This window comes from Solea solea, chromosome 18 (genome assembly GCF_958295425.1).
Source record: "Solea solea chromosome 18, fSolSol10.1, whole genome shotgun sequence".
Lineage (NCBI taxonomy): Eukaryota > Metazoa > Chordata > Actinopteri > Pleuronectiformes > Soleidae > Solea > Solea solea.
The window spans coordinates 740,795-757,717 of NC_081151.1; the positions used below are offsets into that span (position 1 = coordinate 740,795).

Consider the following 16,923-nt stretch of genomic DNA (forward strand, 5'->3'; position numbering starts at 1 on the left):
CACACACACAAACACCTGTGGAAGAGTGACCCTGCCGGTGAGCCCTCCAGCCTGCATGTCAATGAGCCAAGCGTACTCCAGAGTGTCAGTGCCCAGAGGAACACCCTGAGCAGAGAACATGGCGTGGGCCCTCATCTGCAGTCCAGACAGACTAAGGTGACCATCCCTCAAGACCCCGTCTGCTGTGGGACGCTGTGGGCAAGATATAACACATACGCACACACAGTTTTATTTTATTCAGCTTAAATCAGTGCCTTGAAAGGGAGAGGTGAAACTGCAGAGTTAATCTGTCGTTGCTAAAAGCAATATTCAGGTGAGGTGAAACATAATCTTTTCTCCCTTCTGTCCAAAAAGTGCAATAAAGTTTGCTGGTTGTTCTACTGGAGCAGAGGTTCCCAAACTAGGGGTCAGGATTCCATGCACGAGGCATAGAAAGGGGATGAAGTTGGGGACTTCACAAACTACAAATCACAAACAATTAAAAACTAGTGATATTATATTTTAGCCCCAAATGTTGAAAAGCTTCGTCTAAAGTATTATATAAATTCTATATAAAAGAAAATATGTCATGAGCCTGTTCATTTAGGCACATGCCAAATAAATTGATTATGAAGACGGGCTTTTTAAATTTAAATGATACATTTCTTGAGACAATAACCCTTGAATCATAGTTCAACTATCAATGCACATTAGTCAGTCTGACAATTATCTAAATGAAGTGAAAGTGGTTTATTACATGTACAACAGAATGTTTGTTGTTTTTTATACTGCTACACTAAGCCTACACACTAGCCAATAATAAAATAAACACCATCAGTAGAAAATGAAGCAAAGTTTAGTTTTGCTTGCTCAGTATTTACTGAGCTCGTGCTGTAAACACACAAAGAACAGGACACAGCACAAATGTGAGCTCCAGATTATGATGCTTCAAAAGAAACAGACAGTTATTTTAAAAGCCCTGGATTACACTCAAATACTTTTTGCTCATTGAAGCTATTTCTGCTCATTAAGCAAGTCGATTTATCATTATTCCAGAGGATAAAATAACCACTTCTAGTTCAAAGTACCGCAATACAGGCAACACTATGATGTCCTTAGGGAAAATAGGGGTCCCCGAGTCAAGGAGCCAGGGTCTGAAATGTTTGGAAACTCCTGTACTAGAGGACAGAGACAAAGGGCTCAGGTTCTTTGAGAGAAAGTTATTCAAATGTAAACACTCACATGGTCCATTCAACGAATGGACCATGTACGGCTGTCACAACGCTAAGAGGCACATTCTTTTTTACTTTTTGCTTTCATAAAAAGGTAATAAGCTTAAGGGTAAAACAATGTCTGCACTGTAAGCAGCGGTGGAGTCATGTCATACCTGGTAGTTGTCACTGACAAAGATGTGAATGGGAGACAGGAGCAGCTGAAGCATCGTCTCCTTGTAACCCTTTTTCATCTCGAAGCACAGTCTCTCCAAGAAGCCAGACGGACCTTCGGGACCCTCGCTGCTGCAGTGCTGGAGGCAGAGGAGAATGTAAACAAACAAGTAGCATTTTTCATCATCACAACACTCACATCAATTTAAAGAGCATTAGTTGAAGGTTTATATAAAAATAAAAAATCTAATGATTAATAAGTCTATCTGTCAACATCTATATCTGTATTAATGTAAATGTGAATGTCTTTCACACTGCAGTGATGTTTGTGAGGTTTGATAAATATGAGGCTGTGCTTCAACAGCGACCTCTCCATCTCTGCCCAACCATGAAACTGAGCACTGGCAGTCAGTCTTACAATTGGCAGGCGGCCATGGACTTTGTAGAGGTTGATGAGCACAGTGATGTCCCAGGGTCGCAGGTCCAGAGGATGGAGGTCTGAGGTTTCTTTACACTCGCCACCCTCCATGCCCAGAGGAGACCAGCCGAGGCCCGAGGAGGTCGAGGTGGATAAGACGGGGCTGCTCACCACCTCCTCAAAGTCTGTGTACATGTCATCCTCACCAAAATAGTTCTCCTGTGGGAAAAGTAGCAGAGGAGGTTTGAAGGCTGTATGATGGATTGTAAAGTTAGAAACACCAAGGCAATTACAAAGTTTTAGAAGTGTGGTTATATCAGGTACTGACATGGAGGGCTGGGTATTGATTCAAAAATCTCATAAGGTATCGATATCTGGACTTCGATACCAATTTCTAATACCAATACCAGTGTTCTGTGAGTACTAAAATATAAATACAACAGCAGATATTCTTCTCTTGCTGTCCTAACACAATGACCTCCATACTGGACATACTGTACCTTCATTCATTAAACAAGCACCAACCTCTTAAAACACAACGCAGACACTCGCACACATTTTTAAAAGCCCTGCCTTCCATCTCCCATCTTCCATCATGAGCACTGTTAGATCCTGGTCAAACAGCATGCTGCATGCATGCTCAACAAGTACCAACATCTGATATCAAATGACAGACAGGCAGCCATGTTTTCAGTAAGGGAGAGTCTCAGTATGACTCTGACAAAGCTAAATATTTGTCAGTATCTCGTACAACAAAAAATAAATATTACTTTCTGATTATTGTTTATAATTGACTGATTTATTTACCTTGATGGAAATCAGTGCCCTGAGCAGAGGCCCATAGAGAATGATTTGAGAATCTGGTGACATTTCCATCTCCACATGAAGTCTATCAGGGGGTAGTTCAGAGGGGTCAGTGGGCAGCCGGCCGTGAGCAGCTGAAGATGACGCGTTGAAGCGAGGCGGGGCATTGTGGGGTACCGACGTGTGTTCAGGAGGGCGCAGGGCTGACAGCATGGATTCCTCCATCTCAGACACTAAGGAACAAAGCAAGAAGGTTGGATCTGTTTATTTAAAACTTAAATAAGGTAAAGACAGTCAAAACTCTGCACACATACTACATGTATAGCCTTTATTTTTAAATGAACGGCAGAAAATTGGTACAAAAGCAGCAGGCGTACAGGACTGCTTGAGTTGCTCATCAGCCTTCTGGGGATAGATGGGATGCCAGGTGTAGTCAATGATGAGCATGAAGTTGGGGACAATCCAACAATCCACCCAGCCAGCTCTGAGAGAAAAAAAAACACACAGTACAGTCATAACACTGAATTTATCATCATTTCAAGTGGATTTTCCAGTTCATCATTTGTTTTATGAACAGTTGACTCAAGGACAAACAGTCAAGGCAAGAGAAAGTGAATGGGTTGCACTTGATTTCTCTGCAGAACAGAGTGCAACGACCCGGACAGAGTTTCAGTCGTAGAATCCAAGGGGAGTAAGTGGGTCTCATGCAGCGTTGCGTCACTATCTCGGTCTCTGGGCTCTACATTATAAATGATCTCTGTGTTGAATTATCATGTACACATTGCACATTAGCATCTCTCTGTGAACTTTCACTGAACTTCAGGATGTTGCTTACAATATGGAAATAGACTCTGCTTTGCAATATTCCCCAAAAGGGTTGCAAAATAAGATTCTCAGTTGGTGTACTGCATAATTATGGGTGTAATGGAAAAATTACTAATTTACTGGTGCAAGCTACAAGAAGAGACTAAGTTAACAGTAGGGCAGAAAGATTCAGTGAAAATTCAATTGCAATTTGATGTGTGATGCAATGTGAAGTCAATGCTGACAGTGCAACACATACACATGTGATACCATCAGAATTCTGCAACTCATTCTGAAAGGATTAAGAGTTATCCCAATCCTTATTGTTCTCATTTTGTCTAGTTTGATACGTTTCTCTTTTAAATTGAATTTAACCTTCAATATCGCCCATCTCCTTGTGTCTATCTTCTAAACTTGATAAATGATCATGTTACTTAAAGGCATAGCAGTGATCCCCAAATGAAAGATACCTAAACATTTAGTAAATAAAATATAAGTGTTTGTTACACAACTGAGGACACTAAATAAAAAAGCAGGTAACTGAATGTAACTTACAGTCAAGACACAGCAACGACTGAGCCAAACCAAGCAAGAATAGTGAAGGTCAGTAGTGCATTTTCTTGAAGTTACCATCTACTGCCTGGGAACATTTCCATCCTACCTCAACATTGATGTGAGCCAGTGTTGGGTTTGTGAGTCATCATGCTCTTTGCTAATATTCTCACTTTTTGCCCACACTATAAAGAAATCATTTGCCAGTTTAACTCACTCAGCGTGGGTGATGTTCCTCCAGCGTGGCTTGCTGGGTTTGGGAGGTGGAGCACTTTGATTCTCCCCAGGCATGAACATGTCTGGTGGCAGCTTGATGTTCTGGTAGTCTTTGGCCAGGGTGAGAAGAGGGTAGCGACTTGGGTGGCACTCGGGCAGGGACAGTCGCATGTCTGTATCCTCTGCCTGAGGTGGACAAAGCATGTACACATTCATACACCCACACACACACTCATAGTCGTGTCAGTTTTCACATCTGTGGGTGCATAAGAAAAGCAACCAAGAAAAAAGAAACATCAAACCAAAATTAAAATATTCAGTATCTGAACAAATACTATGCAAAAAGGAAAGACTGCTTACAACTACACTCAAACTAAATAAAGACAATCTTTGGACATCCGTTTTATGGCTTTCAATGTGGTATCTGGTATCCAATCAATATCTGGACTTCAATACAGTTTCCTCAACAATACTTTTATTACCAATTTTATGAAATGTGTTTTAACAGTTTTTCATGACACAGTAAAATCCTTCAGTTTAAGCCAGCCCAGTTGTCTTCTTGCAGTCAAACAAAGAGCATTTCTCTGCTCTCACATTTAATCTGTGCTAGATTGATACCCAGCCCGAAGCTCGGTCGATATACCACAAAAGTATGAGTTCAATATCCAGCTCTATCTGTTCTTGTAATAAATCATTTTCACATGGTTTACCTTCAAGCTGAAGCGGGTATGGCAGGTGGTTGGAACAAACTCATTGAAAGGCAAAGTGAAGTCTATATTGAGCGTCTCCCCGCACGCTGCCAGGTAAACTGTGAAAGAACAATCAGACATGCGATTAATCTCATCAAATCAAAATCAAATCACTTTTAATAGAATAGAGCCAAATCACAACAGGAGATGTACGAACATCTTATACTTATGATGTGGTTGGACCACTGTGTCAAGTCTTTTCCAGCACATCCCAAAGATTCTCATTAACAGGGTTAAGGTCTGGACTCAGTGGTGGCCAATCCATGTGTGAAAACGATGAATCATGCTCAGTGAACCATTCTTTCCCCAATTTAGCCCAATAAATCCTAGCATTGTCATTTTGGAACGAGCCCAAAAAAACTGAACCTAGACCTGACCAACTGAAGCAACCTCACACTGTGTTTCACACACACTGACCAATGTGTGGCGAGCCACCAGAGAATAAACACTGACCACCACAAATTGATCCCGTTTTTAAACACACGCACGCACGCACGCACGCACACACACACACACACACACACACACACACAGACAGACACACACACGCACACGCACACGCACACACACACACACACACAGGTGATTTGTCTGTTCCTCCTCTCTATGTACAGTGTGGGCAGCCTGTATCTAACCATAATGGAAAGAAGCCGGATATTTGGCACAAAACAAGACTGTTGAAGAAGACCCAAAACTAGCGATTGAGACTCTTAACTCCCCAGGACAATGTTAACTGAAGTATCATGTGTCATAAATGTGTCACAACTTACCACTGTTTTAAAGTACACATAATTTCTCCCTATAAATGTAACATGGGATTATCTCATGCTTAAATATTCATTACACTAAACTTCTGTCTTTCTTAAATAATTTTCTTCACCATGATCAATTTTAGCAAAATCATCTTACAGTACATACATACATTCATAGGTTATGTGTAAGTATATAAGTACAGTGAAAACCTGTAGAGGAGCCACTTACCATTCTCCTGCTGTTTGGTGGAACAGTCAATCCAGTTTTGCTGGTTTGCTGCCCAGATCATCTCAAACTGGTGGAAGAGGACTTTGAATTTCCAGGAATAGGGCACAAAGGAGTAGATGTCTGGGGCACTGTCACTCGCCCAGTCCTGGATCAGATCTAAAGAAATACAACAATCATTAAAGAGTTGATTATGTTCTATTAACCTACTGTAATTTCAAATCCAATCAAATTTGCTGAAAGATTTACCAGTGAAGAAGTTTTTCTGAGCGTAGATGAAGTGGTACGTGGCCTTGTAAACCTCGATCTCACATTGCCACGACTGAGGCATGTTCCACACCCGAGGATAACTCGCTATCACATGGAACTGCATTAAAGTAGGCAGGACAGGGTTTGACTCGTGGCAAAGCAGGGCAATAAACATATGTATATGAAATCAGTTAATAATAACTTTAAACTTCTCTCCAAAATAAAGTCTGCTGAAGCACCAGTGCCTGCTACTTACAGCTAACATCTCAGCTTCCAGGAGAGTCCTGTACAGCATGCTGCTGGTGGCATCCACATGAAGCAGCTGACCTTTGATGGTGGGAGAGTAGCCTGAGGGCAGAAGACACCAGCACAAATGCAGAGCCATCACTTCTAAGAATCCAAAGCTGTGGCTGTCTTCTTTCAAATAATGTCATTTACCAGCAAAACCTCAAAAGCCTCTTATCCTAACTACATTTCTAGGAACAGAGGAGAGCAGTGACTGATGACTGATTAAATAATATCCACTCAATGTGATAAGTTACTACATATATCTCTCCATCAGTGGTGAGACTGTGGCTATTTTCTGAGTTCAGGGGTTTCTAGATAGCACTTTAAATTTAATGATGGTTTCATGTGATCTTTCTTCTTCAATACTCAAAGTTTAATATTGAATTCAAGCTCACTTCACCTACAGTACATACAGTACATACCTAACAGAACCACACGCAGCAACCCAGTTTAGTCACAACTTTAAGAGATTCCAACAGATTATTTTTATTATTATTAACAGATAAACATGTTTACACAGCAAATGCAGAACAATGGAGAACAAAGGCAGTTCAATGGGGACCAAACCACTAACTTTCTGGAGAAAATCTACCCATTCTACCTCCGGATCCACAGTCACTCCTATAGACTAGTAAACAGCTGGTAATCCAAACACCGGCTACATTTCAATGATAATATATAGTGCACTTTTAATGAAACAGTTCATCTGAGATTCAACCTTTAGTCATTATTATACATGTGTTATAACCAAGAGACTGAGAAAACTGCTGCACAATATGAATAAGATGTTTCCTTGAATTATTAATTGTGAAACACACACACATACACGTACCGTTCTCTCCTACAGTCATGGGAATGTTGACTTCCAAATAGGAGCCAGCACCTACATTCACATGGATGGCATTGGTTTCCTAGCAACAGGGATGAACACAAAGCAGGAGGGGGGGAGACAGATAAATCATATAAGCTGTCAAATTATTATAGAGGCCACCTTCCTGCCTGAGAAATCAAAGAATGGAACCTAGTCTGAACAAAAATAGGTTCAAAGAGGGTAATAAAATGACAAACCTTCCCTGAATCAAGCTGTTTTATGTTTGTATTAAATATGCATTTGCGTTGTTATTCAGTATGCACGTCACATGCTTAGCTTTGTGAAAATCCCTGCACAGCTACAGGAAGAACATTTGAAAAAGCATAAAACATGAACCAATATCAACAGCTAAAAACACGATGAGGAACAAAGACAAAGGGAGCAGCAGGGAGAGGGAGAAAGATCAAATGTTTTGGCAAGGAAGATGGAAAAAAGAAAAAAAAGAGCAGGAGAAAAAGAAAGGAACTAAAGAGGAAAAGCAAGAGTTACCCTATTTTTGGTAAAAAGCAGATCGATGGTGGCATCAGCAATAATGTTCATCCGCAGCTCAAAGGCCTGAATCTGCCTGGGTTTTCCTGGCTGGGCGACCTCTGTCACTTTCATGGCCTGGTAGTCAGCAGGAAGGAAGAACTTCCACAGACAGTCCCTGAGGAGAGAGGGTACAGCACAAATACCGTGTAAATGCAAAGCTGTATTTTTAAAAGCTTTCATTTTTTTTTTTTTTTTTTTAAAGCAGAACTTTTTTTTAAGACAGACTTAATAACAGACTTTCCGCTACTGTCGTGCATTTGTTTTCAATTGAGCCGGCGAACACAAGGAGCCATGTCCAATCCAGTCAGCATTGTTTTTGGATGCTTTTGGCCAGTCAAAAAAAGCAGGTGCAATGTTTACACGGACAGTCGTTTCCTCTTCCTCGCTTCCTCCAACAGCAGTTTACTCTGCTTCTTATTCGCCGCCTCTGCCATGATGAACGTCTAAAATAACTCTATCACTAGATCTTATAGCCAGCCATGATCCTGCAAGGCTGGTTTTCTAGTAGGGGGGGTGGAGACAGCCCCCAATCTCCCCATAAAACAAGTCATTTAACCATCACAATGACTTTGAAGCTGTTAAATTTGTTTCCAAGAACTGGCTGATGATTAAAATTGTAAAACCAAAGTTTCATTTGTTTTTTGTCCAGATTTTCACAGCAATAACATAAGAATTTCTTTGTGTTTGACACACACACACACACACACACACACACACACACACACACACACACCTCTGGCGATCGGCCCAAGGTCCGTAGTTGAAGTCTGTTCCTTTACCGCAGACAATATCCAATCCCCAGCATGGAGGCAAATCCTGGAGCTTGTCTTCCTCACTGCATGTTTCCGCCTCCTCTACATTCTCCTGCTCCACAGGGACCAGGCCTGCAAACACAGACACACAATAACAGATGTCACACCAGCGCATGCACAGGCCAGAGAGAAATCAAATAACTACTTTATTAGAGTTTAGTGGTTGACATGTTGCACACGGTTGTCTTCAGTCAGTCACTGCCATTCAAACACATTCATATTTTTTTTTGAAAAACAAATGAAGTCATGAAGAGCAGAGAATTGGAAACACAACAATCACTTCAAAGATGATAATTATTTGTGTGTATGTGTATATACCAGGTTCATCTTGGTAATAATAGATGTCAACATCATTGGACTGCATGACCACAAAGCCTTCACCCATTAGTCTGGGAGGTCTAGAAAACAAAACACACACAAATTTACTTAAGACAAATCGAATTTTCATTATAACTATGACCTTTACAGTCTATTCTACAGAAAAACTACAGTTTGGATTCAGCAGGTGCCTCACAAGTACCAAAACATGTAACTATTAAATATTCAGTCAGCATTCACCCTACCATAAGGACACTCGGTTTCAATTTTATACATGTTATGGCTCTCAACAAATTCAATAAATAATTCAGTACATCATGGACTGCTAGAGGTAGAAACACTAATGTCTACAAGTATTTTTTATAGAGGGAGTCTTTAACTTAATTTCATTCACTTGAGTGGGGATGATGGTTTATGGCTTTGCCTCTCAGGTAAATTTGCCGGTTAAATCATTCTGCCAAAATGTTGGTATCAAAAATGCCAAGTTCAGACCCATAGACCCTGACCTTTTTGTCTACACTATATCCAATAGACTTAACCTTTAAAAAGGCAGCAGCTTCCACACTCAGCAAAGTGGCCGCAGTCGTGCAATAAATGGATTAAAAAGCAGAAAAACGTCTTAAGTCTTTATACCTGTAGCACAAACAGTTGGTTCGAATAAACATAGAAATACGGAACTAGTACTGTGTCTGACTGTGTTTAGGATTCATGCCATGCATAATTTATAACAATGTAAATAGGCAAAAACAGAGAGAGAGAGTTGACTGAATTATCCATTTTAAGCTGTATAATAAGCTCCTTTCCTGCAGATATTACAGCATGCTTAAAACATGACTAGCAAGGGACATTTCGAAGTTATTATTCCTCAGCCAAGAACTTGATCACGAGAAACATTTTGGAGGAAGTTCTGAAAAAGGCATACTATGAAAAACGATGGTGTTAGAAGTTGCAAAATTTGCTTTGAATGCATAAAAAAACACATTATAGAGTCAGTTACATTATGCATAACCCCTGCACAGGGGTAATGTTGATGGTGTTGTTTCCTTGTGTGTTGAAATTGCATTTTCAAACAAAGTAATTAGGGCTGGGTGATACAGACAAAAAAAAATCATATATATATATATATATATATATATATATATATCCCAGTATAAATGGTAATGTATCATTCTATATGACATGTAATATTAAATATTGGTATAATAAAAAAAAAAAAAAACACTGTACTGTCCAGTCCTACATGCAATTACCAATGACTGTTTTATGTTCTATGCCAGATAAATCATTAAGTTCGTTCAAGTTTAGTAGTTGGTATTCCGATGGTAATTCATGAGTTCCATCTTGATTTAGATCTGTACAAAATTTTAAATACAATCATAATATAAATAAGAAAAATCATATAGATGTATGTACATTGCAAAAGAGGTTCAGGTGCCCTCTAGTTTCATCTATTTTGCCATTTCTTTTAAATAAACATCATTTTAAAGTGAAACAGCAAACTCTTAGAGTCTTTATAAAAAGAGGATTTTACAGAGAAACACATATGAGCTGGACTCACTCATCATTCTGTAAGCCCAGGTAGCGTGGACTTGGAACAAGCATGACGCGGACGTTTTCCAGTGAGCCTTTGACGATGTGCATGTACTGGTCCAGGTGGCTGGACGGAGGCTTGGTGGCGTACGTCAGGAAGGCATCCTCAAAGTTCACACACAGAGTCTGTGGGAGGTAATGGTTCCCGAATGCCAAGCGACCCTAACAATGAGCAAACACACAGAGTGAGGCCTGACCATGTGGATCAACATTGAGACATTTCTAAATCTGATTCCCAAACCCCAACTCACTGAATTCTATGTCATGTTATATTAGTGCGAGTTACTTACGGTGCTGATGTTAACTTTGATGACAGGAATGAGAGAGCGCCAAGACGACGTGGGTTCTGGACTCTCTGCTTTGATGTCCACACTAAATCAGGACCAGAAGATATTCAATCATGAAACAGGTCATTAGTACAACACTGCCAGTTTGTACTACTACAAAGAATCCAAGCCTTACATTTTAAAAGAAAACAAAAAAACAACTAGGTGAAGCCTTGGCTGTACCTTTCCAGGGTCTTGCTTCCGTCTTCACGTCCCCTCTCCTCATCTTTTTTAGGCGTAATGAGTGTGGGGTCAAGTCCGAAGGTCTCCTGCAGGCGGGCGTAGAGGTCGGTGCGGTTGTAGACGTGAAACTCAAAGCCGTTGACTGTCACGTAAAGCCTGGTCTCTGCCTTGGGGTCTGGTGAAAAAACGACAAGCGAGACACCACGGAACACATCATCCCCAGGGCATCTGTTCATGTTTCCATCCATAATCTCATTATTAATGAAGTTATTTTGTTTTATTTAAGTATTTGTATGTGACAAACTGACTCATAATCATAACTGCTCTCTCATTTAAGTGAGCTCAATTTAACACCATTTTATGCAAGCTACTGCTCCAAATAAAGAAATAAGAAAAATGATCCACACATAAACGCAGGCTGATTACAATCCTGTCAGTTCAGTTGATCAGTGAATTAATCACAGTTTTATTTTACTGTCTAAAAGGAGTAATCGCAGTCAGCTCACCATGCTGTTTCTGTTTTGGGTTATACTTTTTCCACCAACGAAAGATGAGGAAGCCGTCCTGTATCCTGTTACACAGACAAACAAAATGTTACAAACTAAGCTGTGAAGTTAGAATACGGAGCATGTGTAACAAGCCACGTTACCTGATAGACATGTCCTGGTTGATGAAGTAGACATCTCTGAACATGATTTTTCCTGACAGCACAGAGAAAGAGAAGGAGCCTGGGGGGAAGGAGCAGATGATATTTACGGCTGGACTCTATGCAACCTATATTCACATTTTTAAAGGCTCAATCATCGTTGTAATAGAATATATTGTAGTTAATGTTTTGATGTCGCAAATTAAAATCTCAATTAGACATTTCCAATAAATCGTTCAGCCCTGGTAAATTTTGTTTGAGTTTGACGACAGTGGTTTGAATTTAAGTTGACAAACCAAGTGAAAATGAGAAAATGTATCTGTGCAGCCGTGATGAAAATAAAAAGCACCACCGTGTGTGTATTCATCTTTTCTCTCGCTCGCTCACATCACTGAGGAAAAAACATCTTTAACGTCCAACTGTACAACAATAAGGTCACAGATGGACACAGAGAAAGAAAAGAAAAACATGATTTCCTTTCTGCTGTCGACATGGTCTTCCTCTGCTTTAATTATGTTCATGTCAAAAGAACAACTACACGTCTCGACTGATTCAACTGTAATTACGGTGGCCTGTTTGTGGTATTATTGACTTTTCTGCTGTCTGACTGAAGACAGGAAATGAAGCTCGACCTTGTTTGGGTTGGGGCTCTGGATGTAAACTCAGGCCTCCTTGTAAAAAGAATTTGTCCCAACCTGGTTTCAAAAAGAAAAACAAATTCTGTCTGGAAAATGTACTCAGAAATTCATCTTGAGTTTACAAAGATTTCTGCTCCTGTTTACTTCCAAAAATTAGCGCTGGCCTCGTAAACTTTACTTTAATTCCTCTACTGAATTTGTGGCTTCAAGGTGCTTTATAAATGAATTCCCATGTCACTTATGTGGAGAAATGTGATATGGTGTTGGTGCAGTTTGCTGTTCAGGCTCCGTGGAGATAAACACTGAGGGAACCTGGCTCGTTATGAAATATTCAGGAGGCTGAGTTAAGTCCTTCTGGCAAAACATACCAATGTGAATGTAGCCATCCTTGTACAGTCTGTTGATGATGAGGGTGAGGATGAGGCCGATGTTGCGGGAGTTGTAATAAGTTAAATAGATGATCCATCCACAGGACAGAATGGTGGCTGAAAGGGGAGAAAAAAAACACACATTAAATGATGTCAGTCAGTTCAAGAAGATGTTAAATACAGCTCAGCAAGAAACAACCAGACTAGAACACATTCACTATTAATCACAGTAATACTAGGGCTGTCAATGAAAATTGTGATTAATTAAAGGGCCAAACATAATGCATGAGAATTAGAATTAGAGAAAGAGAGCGGAACAACAGCTTTTAATCTTTATGTGGCATACTCAACAAAAACAAAATGTTATTTCAGGAAAAAGACAGCGACCCAACTGCAGAGGACACTTGGTCAGGAGGTGAAATAAATAAATAAATGAATGAATGAATGAATGAAGCTGCAGCTCTTTTGAGTAATGGTGAGAAATAATTCTGCTGCTTCTCTGTCTCACAGACTCACTCCACCTGTAACAGTTTCGACTGCTTGCTTTCGTAAACGCAACAGCCTCGATGAGAACTTGTGTGAAATAATCCAATAAATCGAAAAGTCAAGGTCATTAACTAACTTACTCTGCACTAATTAGATATCTAATGAAGATACATTGGAAAGAGTGACTTGCGACCATAACTGCAACAGTCTGCTCAGCCAGAAACATCCAACCTGACACATTTGTACTTGACATGTTCTGGATATTTTCCCACAAGCACCGACGCAGAGCAGAGCACTTACCAGCGAGGAGCCAGATGAAGTTTGAGTCGTGCTTGGTGAGAAAGTCATCAAGATCCAAGACGCTGGGGAAGGTGCTTTCATTGTTTTTGGCCACATGTCTATCCATGGCTACAGGCTCTCAGTCTGATGTCTACAACTACAACAGCCACATGTCAGACATGCCAACAAACAAAAACATCAAATACAATTAATTACCTCTAACATAGCAGCAGGACTTTAGGCATTATGCATTATCCACTAAATAATAACTTATGACTTATTACTTATATAATAAAAGCTTATTTGCATAACACCATATCCCAGCGCGAATTATCTCATAACACAAAGTAAGGTTGATAATCATCATCAGCATAAAAACCCACATTTCACAAAAGCTGAGAATTGCATTCACCAAAAAAACAACATTTAAAAACCCTCGCGCCCTGGGTCGGGAGACAACAGACGAGGATAAAGTCCAAAGTAACACCGTCTGTCCAGCACGGAGGTCAACTCCCAAGTTACTGGTTACAGTATGTCAAACCTGTGAATACCTTTAGTGAGTCATGTCCAGTATCTCAAACCCCAAACAAAGGCTGGGGTTTCTTTAAACCAACTTTTCCAGGAGGGAATTCATTGAAAAAATAAAAACTAGGGGTGGATATCGCTGGATCAAGGATTTTATGGATCAACATCAGATTTACCAAATAAATATCGATATGAAGTCAATTTTTAAACCCACCCAATAAAAACAGAGGCAAAATTATTTTAAGGGAAACAATTCTCCTTAATTCAGAAAACAGGCCCTTTTTTAGGTGAATGCAACAAGCCACAGTTGCCTCCGCCTGTCTAGACATTAAACAAATCACTTGCTGTGTGCAGCACAGGAAAGGCATCAAACAACATGAGATCAAAACACCACAATATTGAGAAACACAGATAGTCATGAGGAGCTGATAGGCTTAATCAGCATTGTGTGAACTCATTTGACACTGATTTGAATGCTTACATTTAAAAGTTACTGACTACAGTTTGAAATGAAGTTGTTCATAAAACCACTGAGATGGAAGCAAAACCATGTCTCTCTCTCTTTGAGAAAATATATTTTCATGTCTTTCTGACGGATGCTTTATCTAGACTAGCCTGACGGCCTGAAACCAACTACCTGCCAGATACCAACCAGTCGTGTTTACACACATTCAACACTGATTCATGATTTGATCTCAGTAGAAACATGCCTGTAACGTGAGTCATCATAGTTACCACCAGTTTTCAGTTTTGGTTTAAAACAGTAACTTAAAGTACAGACAGTAAAATGACAGTCACAACAACAAACGCCTGCTCATTTCTATGAATTTACCACGACTGGATCCAAACTTTTTAATGCCAGTGTCCCGAGAGACACTGAACACATCAGACCAAGTTTGGACAAGTGACACTTTATATTAGTTACAGCCAAAGAGTGAGATGATTGTAAATTGAAACATTTGTGTTCCTGGATTATGAGTACACTACTTCATACTGAGTGGTAATAAACACACAGCAATCACTGCACAATCATGGGTGTCATAGCAAAGGTACCTGGACTGAAAGTCTGCCTCCCATGCTTGTCAACAACAATCTTGACTGGAAATAACATGATTCACAGAGCATGAGCTAAAACACACTTTGAGATGAAGTAAAACAGAGAGTGTAGACTACAAGACACCAGACTGTGTCCACCTTTGTTTACATGCTAAACTGACATGACTCTCAGTGTTGACATGAGCTCATCATGGGCAGTTGTTCATGACTCAAGACTGAATTAAAAATGCATTCCACTACAGAGATTATCCGGAACACACAGCCTCAGTGTACATGTCCATGTACACACTCCAAGCTAATCCCAGGTCTTGAGTCATTTCCTGAGCATTATCCTCAGCACTCGTAACCGCGGTGAACTGTCGCCAAATGTGTTGGCGTTAGTATCGTAGTATCGTCACAAGTGGCTGCTGACATGTTTATGACGTTTCCGCCTGTGGATAATAACAGTTATTATGTGCTTACTATCACAAGGTTAGCACTGTTGTTAGCTAGCGAGCTAATGACAGCAGGCCGCGCCCTGTAACTTCTCTGAATTCAAAGTGCGAAGACAAGTCTCTGAATGAAAGCAAGGTACCTCAGTGTCCTCGATGAAGCGCGTGGTTTCATCTTTGCTCCGGTTCTTCAGGACTTGTTGTTGTTGTGTCTTTGTCGTGTGTGTGTGTGTGTGTGTGTGACACGGGCATAGCTAGCATCATCCTCTGGTGACTATTTACCTGGCAGGCGGCCAGTTGACATCTCTTCCTGTTCTGTCGAGAGCGGACATAAAAGCGGCCAATAAGAAAAGGGCAAAGCGAGAAACTGACCAATGAGAGCGAAGCATGATAGAGACCGCGCCCACAGACAGACAGGCAGTTAAACCGACCAATCAACGTTGCTTTTGGAGCTGCGTCAGCGCTGTTGGGTTTTCAACCTGTGATTAAAAAGTTCAAAAATAAAAAATAGATGTATTTCATTAATGAAGTGTGTTTAAATCAAACCCTCATTTTGGATGTTGTTTTGTTTTTCAATGAGGAAATAGAACTACTAACTATTATATCCCTGTTAACTATTTTAAAACATTGACTATGTGCTCCAATTCTCTTATATTGAATGTGCTACTTTTATTTGTTCATGTTGTTACGGCTTATACATTTTTTTCAAGTTCATGAATTGCATTGTCTAAATATTAATTTGCAAAAGAAAGAAAGAAAGAAAGAAAGAAAGAAAGAAGGAAGGAAAGAAATATAACTAGGAAAATATTGTAAAGTAAAGAGTTACTGTCTGCTACTGTCTGCCACATATGTTGTTCATCCAAACATTTTCTGTATCATCCAAAGGGAATTCATTGCATTGTCATTGTCCTTTTTTTCTGAATGTGAAATAGAAGCATTGACATTTTCCACAGACTGTCTGTCCATGTCAGTAAAATAAGACCACTGTTGGATAACAATGACTACAGATTGAGTTTCTGAAGCAGTGAAATGTGTCCTCAGCGTGGTCATTGTAGTCAGTCGGCCTTGAATTAAGAATTGAATGTCCTCGGTCACTGCATCTGTATGTACAGCTTTTGTAACAAAAGTGTTCTTCTGCAAACTGTGCTGCAAATACCGCATGCTGTTGTTTTAGGATTTATACGGTCAGTCAAAAGAAAAAAAAACAACATTATTTTTTATTGTTTTAATTGCATATAAAATTTCTTTTTTTTTCAAATACAGGTGTGTTGAAACTGGTATATAATTGACATTTTTGGTCCCATTTTCAAACATGAACACAAAAAATATTACATAAAGCAACAAATATGTGTCTATCAAACAGCTAAGCAACCCAAACATCATGGTTATGCTGCTAGAAAAGTCAGAGTCAGGTCTCCAAAGTCATTTAAATTCATCTTCC

The 16,923-nt window shown here is 39.9% G+C and overlaps 1 protein-coding gene across 14 annotated transcripts in view; it reads right to left on the reverse strand.

Moving 5' to 3' along the window:
• Positions 1-15,716, reverse strand: part of kiaa1109 (KIAA1109 ortholog) — a 72,215-nt gene extending 56,499 nt beyond the window's left edge. For 12 of the 14 annotated variants that reach the window (XM_058615888.1, XM_058615899.1, XM_058615892.1 and 9 more), the window contains exons 1-21: positions 13,492-13,627; positions 12,706-12,822; positions 11,703-11,781; positions 11,560-11,624; positions 11,054-11,228; positions 10,835-10,916; positions 10,513-10,706; positions 8,955-9,034; positions 8,558-8,708; positions 7,783-7,939; positions 7,255-7,333; positions 6,391-6,482; positions 6,135-6,252; positions 5,889-6,044; positions 4,869-4,966; positions 4,160-4,344; positions 2,964-3,070; positions 2,590-2,819; positions 1,783-2,001; positions 1,367-1,504; positions 16-192 (exon numbers count right to left, since the gene is read on the reverse strand). In XM_058615888.1, the coding sequence (XP_058471871.1) occupies positions 16-192; positions 1,367-1,504; positions 1,783-2,001; positions 2,590-2,819; positions 2,964-3,070; positions 4,160-4,344; positions 4,869-4,966; positions 5,889-6,044; positions 6,135-6,252; positions 6,391-6,482; positions 7,255-7,333; positions 7,783-7,939; positions 8,558-8,708; positions 8,955-9,034; positions 10,513-10,706; positions 10,835-10,916; positions 11,054-11,228; positions 11,560-11,624; positions 11,703-11,781; positions 12,706-12,822; positions 13,492-13,597 (2,805 nt within the window). In that variant the 5' untranslated portion in view covers positions 13,598-13,627. Of the gene's footprint in view, positions 1-15; positions 193-1,366; positions 1,505-1,782; positions 2,002-2,589; positions 2,820-2,963; positions 3,071-4,159; positions 4,345-4,868; positions 4,967-5,888; positions 6,045-6,134; positions 6,253-6,390; positions 6,483-7,254; positions 7,334-7,782; positions 7,940-8,557; positions 8,709-8,954; positions 9,035-10,512; positions 10,707-10,834; positions 10,917-11,053; positions 11,229-11,559; positions 11,625-11,702; positions 11,782-12,705; positions 12,823-13,491; positions 13,628-15,625 lie in introns of those variants that run through there. The other 2 variants (XM_058615900.1, XM_058615887.1) reach the window with 1 other exon arrangement.
• Between the last annotated feature and the right edge of the window lie 1,207 nt (positions 15,717-16,923).